The sequence below is a fragment of the Hordeum vulgare genome, chromosome 2H (genome assembly GCF_904849725.1).
Source record: "Hordeum vulgare subsp. vulgare chromosome 2H, MorexV3_pseudomolecules_assembly, whole genome shotgun sequence".
Classification (NCBI taxonomy): Eukaryota; Viridiplantae; Streptophyta; class Magnoliopsida; order Poales; family Poaceae; genus Hordeum; species Hordeum vulgare.
In genome coordinates, this window is record NC_058519.1 from 569,272,520 (window position 1) to 569,279,640 (window position 7,121).

The following is a 7,121-nucleotide window of genomic DNA, read 5'->3' on the forward strand; positions in this document are numbered from 1 at the left end:
ACATCGTCCATGCGGCGTTTCCCCCTTTGGGCCGTTGCTTTGAAGATGATGATCTTCTTCGTGCTCCCCTTGGGCTGGACGTGCACGACATCACGGTTGACAGGTACCCAACCGATGATGCAAGTGTCGGCGTTGCGATTTGTGTGAAGACGACGCTGGTGACGTGCGGAGCTGGGTCGCGGCTTGTCTTTCTGATGTCGACTGTTCAGTTCGCCAATGGGTGTGTTTATGCTTGTTTCTCATGACAGAGAAGTCGGAGCTGCGTGTGGCGGGGCCCTTGCGACAACGATGACTTCATGAGGATGGTTTCTAGCGGGCGGTGCTCTTCGGAGGTTGCATTGGACTAGGTCGGTACGAGGCTTCCAACTTTCTCCTGCGAGGTGCATCAACAAAATCGGAGCTGCCTGTCCTCGACGTCCGCGGACGATTGTTTGGCTATGGCCAATGAGGTTCTCAGGTGCCGCTCGCTCGGAGAGGTCTAGATGGGTTGCCCGCGGCGAAGTCGGAGTCGCCTTCTCGGAGCGAGGTGATGGCGATAACACTATAGGCATCCTTGAGGGTGTCCTCCTCGGCGGTGTGTGGTCTTGTGGGTGCCAGATCGGCCATTGTCCCCTTTTTTGGGCGTGTTATAATGGTTTTTATTCGGGTTTCCGTGAATTAACCGGACAACTCTATTCTATCTTTTTTAATGAATCGGGTACTAAGGGACCGCGTTTCAAAAAATAAAAAAGTAATCACTTCGGTTTATTTGCATTTTCAGTTGCTAGTGATAACTGATAAGGATCTGGACTAGGTGAGCCCTTCACGTCTTCAGCTGCAGCACAGAAGCGCATACGCTGTCCCTCTCAAGTCATCGCACATTCCATTTCTTCCCAAAGAAGTCGGTTCACGTCATGCTGTCCGTAGCTATTTTTTGCAGACGCAGAGAGGAGGCATGCAGTTGCAGTACCGTGGGAAGGTCACCTGCTCGCTACAAACTTGGAGCCTCACTGGGCAAAGCGTCCCTACCTCCCCTTTCCCCTTCCGTGCAGTGCGATGGATGGAGCTGGGAGGCTGCTCAATCCGCGGAGCCGTGCCGCCGGCTAATTCATGGCGCTAACCACCGTCGCCGGTGCCGACTGCGAACTTCTCCTCGATCACGGCACTTTATCAAGTTTAGGCGGGCATTTTGAAGCCAGAGATAGGAGATTGAGCACGCCACGCAAATCCCACTACGGATACGGAGGCGCTGCGCCTGCGCGCCTGCGCAAGCCAGCGAACTCGAAACTGCCAGCCGACGATCACACTTCACTCCCGGCACGCCGCCGCGGCTATAAAACGAGGCGCCATCCCCCACCTGAGCGATCACACCTCACTCTCTGCCTTCTCTTCCTCTAGCACTCTAGCACACGCACATGAACTCGAGGGTGACAATGGCTGCGTGGTGGGTTTGCGGAGTCCTCCCGCTCCTGGAGGTGGCCGCGGCCGCCGCGGAGCCGCTGATCCGGCTGCCGACGGAGAGTGGGCATGCCCCTGCCACTGTCCCTGCCCCTGCGCCTGGCCCGTCGGCGCCGGCGGAAGAGGTGACAAAGTGGGCCGTGCTCGTCGCCGGCTCCTCCGGCTACGAGAACTACCGGCACCAGGTGAGAGTCCTCAATGCAGCTCGTATGACGTTCACTATATGGAAACTTTGTGCTCAACGACTGTGTGGTGTTGTTGATGCACGGCACGACGTACAGGCCGACGTGTGCCACGCGTACCAGATCCTGAAGAAGGGAGGCCTCAAGGACGAGAACATTGTGGTGTTCATGTACGATGACATCGCCAACAGCCCTGAAAACCCAAGGCGTGGAGTCGTCATCAACCATCCCAAAGGCAAAGATGTTTACCATGGTGTTCCCAAGGTACTCATTAGTTGGTTAGTTCCTCAGTGGCTGTGTTCCCTTTTATTCAAACAAGACAGATGACCAACTTAACATGCATTGCAGGACTACACTGGTGACCAGGTCACCGCTAAGAACTTCTATGCGGTTCTCTTGGGGAACAAAACTGCGGTTACCGGAGGGAGTAGGAAGGTGATAAACAGCAAACCAGAGGATCACATCTTCATCTACTACACGGATCACGGGGGTGCTGGTTCACTTGGTACATGCATACATACATACATGCATACTCCCACATAAAACTTGTTGTTCAGCTAATTTGTTTTGTACTATAAAAACTTAGCTAAACTTATCAAGTTTTTATGTAGGTATGCCCAACGTGCCTTTTGTTTATGCTGGTGACTTCATCAAAGTGTTACGGCAAAAGCATGCTTCCAAAAGCTATTCGAAGATGGTATGTATCCTTTCTTTTATTCCCTTGAACAAAGATTATTGTTTTTTTTTTGAAGTGAAGATTATTGTTTTTTAATCTGAAACAGTATGCTTCGAGTCTTATCTCTGACTAGAATTGCAATTTTGTCAGGTCGTATATGTTGAAGCGTGTGAAAGTGGCAGCATCTTTGAGGGTTTAATGCCACGAGATCATAATATTTATGTTACAACAGCAGCAAATGCGGAAGAAAGTAGCTGGGCAGCATACTGCCCTGGGATGGAAATACCACCTCCTTCTGAATATTACACCTGTTTAGGTGACGCATACAGTGTTTCTTGGATGGAAGACAGGTAATAAGCATCAGCTGTAATATTTTGTAGGTACATGTTTGTATCAGTTATCTACTCCCTCCTAAATATAAGTTTTTTTTAAAGATTTCATCAGGAAACTACATACGGAGCAAAATGGATGAATCTAGACTCTAAAGTATGTCTATATACATCCGTATGTTGTCTCCTAGTGAAACCTCTTAAAAGAATTATAGGAACGAATGGAGTAGTATCTACAACCATGCCGCTTGCTTACTATCCTGAACCATTCGATCCTACTTAATTTGCAGTGAAACTCACAATCTAAAGAAGGAAACAATCAAGCAGCAGTACGAGGTGGTTAAAGCGAGAACGGCACCCCGGAACAAGTCCAGTATAGGCTCTCATGTCATGGAGTATGGTGACAAGACTTTCAAGGATGAGATGCTTTTCCTTTATCAAGGATTCGATCCTGCAAAGTCAAGCATCACAAACAGGCTGCCTTTGCCCATCCTGAAGGGTGCAATCAATCAAAGAGATGCCGATGTTCTTTTCATGTGGAAGAAGGTAACAAAAATCCCAGTTATTTCTTGTCTAGTTCATCTTCTCTGTCCTCTTGGCAATTTTTGTGGCCCTTGCTTTGTTTTTCCAAATTTGTCTGCTAACTAAGAATGTGTCTTCTCGCTTTCAGTATGAGCAGTTAAACGGGGGATCGGAAGAGAAGCATAGGGCTCTCAGGGACATCAAAGAAACTGTGCTACACAGGAAGCATCTGGACAGCAGTATCGATTTCATCGGGAAGCTTGTCTTTGGATTCGACAAGGGGCCTTCGATGCTCCAGGCTGCTAGAGGCTCTGGCCAGCCATTGGTCGACGATTGGGATTGTCTGAAGAGGATGGTGAGAGTAACAGTTTCTTACTCAAACCCCATTAATATGCAACACCCTGTACTCTTTCTGTTTCCAGTTGAACTTACTCTGCTAAACTTGATGCCAACATCAGGTTCGAGTGTTCGAGTCCCAGTGCGGATCACTCACTCAGTACGGCATGAAACATATGAGGGCGTTCGCAAACATCTGCAACAATGGAGTCTCCGAGGCCGAGATGAAGGAGGCAAGCATCAGCGCTTGTGGCGGTTACGACATGGGGAGGTGGAACCCACTGGTTCTAGGCCACAGCGCATGATCCGCTGCACTGAAGTACATGGGAGCAGTAACAAATGCTCCAGAGGTTCCTAGCTAGACCTCATATATAGTGTACATACTACCTACATACGTTGGTATACATGCAAGAAACCACCCAACGATGCGCCCCATGTGGTGTTGGGTTAATCAGTAGCCTATGCTCCTGCCTTTGTAAATCAACTTTGACTGCAACCAATTGAAAGGCAATTATTATATTATGTAACAAGTGTGTGAATGTCTTTGCAATGTTGCATGACAGTACCATCTTTAAAAGATATGCTTGACAGTGCCATCTGATTATGTAATACGCCATGTTTCTAAATAACATATTTTGGCAGTTTGCCAAAACGTCTTACATTTAGGAACGGAGGTAGTTATAGACAGGTGGGCCATTATTATGACCAATCTTGTTTGGTAGTGATCCTCCTACAGACAGCCCTACCAATATCACTTACATAAGCTATTGCTGCTAACAAGATGACATTGCAATTTTCGTGAGGCTTCTTTGAGCCATGCTAGTGCAGATCTGTAAGTTGATGTGCTGGGCTGCTGCTCCCCATATTCAAGTTTCCAGTCCATAACCAACGAATGAAACAAAATCTAAAAAAGAGTGGTTGGAGTTGAACTTCCATGGATGTTCATGTCAATTAAGTATAGCATTTCAGACAAAGTCTTTGGAATTTACAGTGATCCCAGAATAGTAATAGGGATACAGACCACATACAAATGATAGTGCAACTAAAAAGTAGAAGAATGTTAATAAGCAAGAATAGCCAGTACCAGTCTAAATGCTTTTATTGACTGTAAACTTCTGTTTCTGGTTTTATTTTTTCCAATAGCTTCTCAACATCAATAAAGCCCCCTAGGGGACCCAATGGCGTATATTTTACTTGCCTCCAACTGTTAAGATGAAGAATAAAAATAATTTGAGATGAAAGCTCAAAAAGAAATTTATATGCGAAAATATGCCATATTTAAGAAAACAAAGGCATGACATTCTTTAACTTCAGTACCTGGGTATAAATGGCAGTGCCAGGCAGTGAAGATGGAGGTGATCAATACTATTAAATGGTGGCTGATGAAAACCAAATCTACAAGTAATAACAGAAAAATACAATTGTTAACAAGATATGATAGTGCTTTCAAGCTGATCTACACCATGCCAGAAAAAAAGTATCTCTTTTAGCAATACCTATGTTCCTCGGATTCGGGAGCATCTTGACTGAGTAAATCTTTTCCCACCTTTACCATGTGACTAACTGCAAAGGGGGGAAATGTTATAGTTCACCAAGCATCCATGGTTGAATCAAATGAAATGCAGTACCAAGCCAGTGTTACGTGAAGCAAGTGAGCACCCACCTAACTGGTGATCTTCGTTGGTTCTTTGGAGATTTTTTACAGTTGGTATATGCTCGATGGGTATGACAAGATAGTGCCTGAAAACGTCGCACAATAAGAACACTCTAACACAGATCTTTAAGATAAAAAAAATGGTATGCACAAGCTGATCACAGATGATGGATCTTGTGGTGGTCAATGGAAGAACTGAATTCATATTGCTGTTAAGACTAAAATCAGGGGATAAGTACTCTGGCATATCAAGGGCTTATCAAAGAGGCAGACAGCACAAAGAGCTCAACATCGCCTGCTATTCCTTCCACTGAGTAAATGTCAAGGGTGTTTTACATGTTTGATTGATGCTATTAACCACCGCACACATATTTATTATATAAACTAACTGATCTCGAAATGTAGGTTGTACAAATTTAATCAGAGAACTGCAACTGTACATGTATTCCGTATGTCATATAAGTCACTACCTTGCACGAGATTAAAATAAACACAACGCTAACACTACTGAAGAACTTAATGATAACTTGCTATGGAAGGCAGTGATTCAGGCAGGTGTCCTGACAAATGTTGGTCTGGTCCTGATGAATAAAAACATGTGCATAGGCGCACATCAACACACCACTAGGTTCTCCAATCAGCAGTGCGCTGCTACTCGGCTGATTGAGAGTAGGAGTCAAGAAAATTACTCTGACAGTGAGCAGCAAACACAGAAAGGAAACACCAATTATCCTGATGCTCGCCAACCGTTCGACGAAATGAACAAAAGCACTACTACGTCGATGGCGCGTGCTAACGCCACATCTGGACCAACGACAGCGACGCCGCTCTGAAAGGACAAACTACAAGGGCCAGCAAGTACCTGAAGGCCGACGGATTGATGTCCTGGAACGCGACGACCTTGTCATCCTGCGCACAAGAGCAGAAGGTCGCACGTTCAGCAAGCAAATCGACAGGTGCCACGGTTTCAGATCGGAGAAGGTGAGGGGGGCGGTGTACGGAACGGAGTAGAGGAGGGCGGTGGTGGAAGCGGGGGCGCGGCGGGCGATGTCGCAGAAGACGCACCAGTCCGCCATCGGCGTCCGCCCTGCCCTCTTCGCAGCGGAGCCGCGGAAGCAGAACGACTTCTTCATGGCGCCCCCCTTCCACCGGTTGCGGGGTGGGTAGGTCGGAGGCAGACGGGGGCGACGCGGAATTGACGGATTCCGCGACGCGGCTGCCGCGCTCGCGGATGCTTGCCGCCGTCGTCGAAGCCGTCGGAAGCGTGATTCCACGGCGCAGCCGACGCAACTGGTGGCTCTGGGGGAGGCCCAGTGTGGCAGCTGGTCGATTGGGTTGGGCTCCTAGAGTAAAGCTGGAAGCCCAACTACTACTAGTGCACTGTAATTTCAGCTTGCTTCCTGTTTTCTTAAAAGAGCCCAGAGCCCATGCTCTCAATTAATCAAACACCAACATTACTACAACATGTTGCACAGCTACTATTTTTTGGCGAATCCTATTTAACACCGCAGGCACCGGTTATAGATTATTTTTGCTAACCGGCGCCTACAGCACCTCCAACTCGCTGCGGTTTGGCCGACGTAGACATTTTCTTCTTTTTGTTAAAAAAGGAAAAAAAAAACGCGACGCTCAAGTTTCAAACCAACGACCTCTCCCTTGTTAGATTAGAGCAGAAACCACTTCCCCACATTATGCACTAGCGAACATTAGCTTTTTTCCTTATTCTTTTCTATGGTCACCCCGTTCGAGTTTTTTCGTTCCTTGTTTGCTCGTCATTTTCACAACGTTTTTATTTGGTTTTTCATTTTTCTTTGTTTGTTTTCTTAAATAAGCGGTTTGTTTTCAAATTCGTAAAGTTTATTTCCAAAATCAATGAAATTTTTCCGAAATTTTATGACCTTTTTTTTAGAAAAAATGCTTGATTTTTCCAGTTGTATGAACGTTTTTAGACAATTGATGAACGTTTTCAGTTGTAAGAACGTGTT

General features: G+C 46.5%; 2 protein-coding genes across 2 annotated transcripts; one reads left to right on the top strand and one right to left on the bottom strand.

Moving 5' to 3' along the window:
- The first annotated feature begins 1,334 nt into the window (after positions 1-1,334).
- Positions 1,335-4,009, top strand: LOC123427353 (vacuolar-processing enzyme beta-isozyme 1-like). Its single transcript, XM_045111380.1, has 8 exons — positions 1,335-1,622; positions 1,719-1,883; positions 1,968-2,124; positions 2,231-2,316; positions 2,446-2,645; positions 2,915-3,170; positions 3,295-3,501; positions 3,605-4,009. Exons 1-8 carry the CDS (start codon positions 1,395-1,397, stop codon positions 3,785-3,787), a joined length of 1,482 nt encoding a protein of 493 aa, XP_044967315.1. The 5' UTR covers positions 1,335-1,394; the 3' UTR covers positions 3,788-4,009.
- Positions 4,010-4,400: 391 nt separating this feature from the next.
- On the bottom strand, positions 4,401-6,404 carry LOC123427355 (bifunctional adenosine 5'-phosphosulfate phosphorylase/adenylylsulfatase HINT4). The gene is made up of 6 exons (XM_045111381.1): positions 6,141-6,404; positions 5,999-6,045; positions 5,146-5,222; positions 4,979-5,045; positions 4,800-4,877; positions 4,401-4,686 (listed from the first exon to the last, which is right to left on the bottom strand). The coding sequence occupies exons 1-6, from the start codon at positions 6,267-6,269 to the stop codon at positions 4,581-4,583; spliced, it is 504 nt and encodes a 167-aa protein (XP_044967316.1). The 5' UTR covers positions 6,270-6,404; the 3' UTR covers positions 4,401-4,580.
- Positions 6,405-7,121: the final 717 nt, after the last annotated feature.

Coding starts and splice junctions, on each gene's coding strand:
- LOC123427355 (XM_045111381.1), bottom strand. CDS start 6,269: ATGAAGAAGTCGTTCTGCTTCCGCGGCTCCGCTGCGAAGAGGGCAGGG. Junction 5,223..5,998: donor ATCAATCCGTCGGCCTTCAG/GTACTTGCTGGC, acceptor CGACGTTTTCAG/GCACTATCTTGTCATACCCA. Junction 5,046..5,145: donor CAACGAAGATCACCAGTTAG/GTGGGTGCTCAC, acceptor CCCCCTTTGCAG/TTAGTCACATGGTAAAGGTG.
- LOC123427353 (XM_045111380.1), top strand. CDS start 1,395: ATGAACTCGAGGGTGACAATGGCTGCGTGGTGGGTTTGCGGAGTCCTC. Junction 1,623..1,718: donor ACGAGAACTACCGGCACCAG/GTGAGAGTCCTC, acceptor CACGACGTACAG/GCCGACGTGTGCCACGCGTA. Junction 2,646..2,914: donor GTTTCTTGGATGGAAGACAG/GTAATAAGCATC, acceptor CTTAATTTGCAG/TGAAACTCACAATCTAAAGA.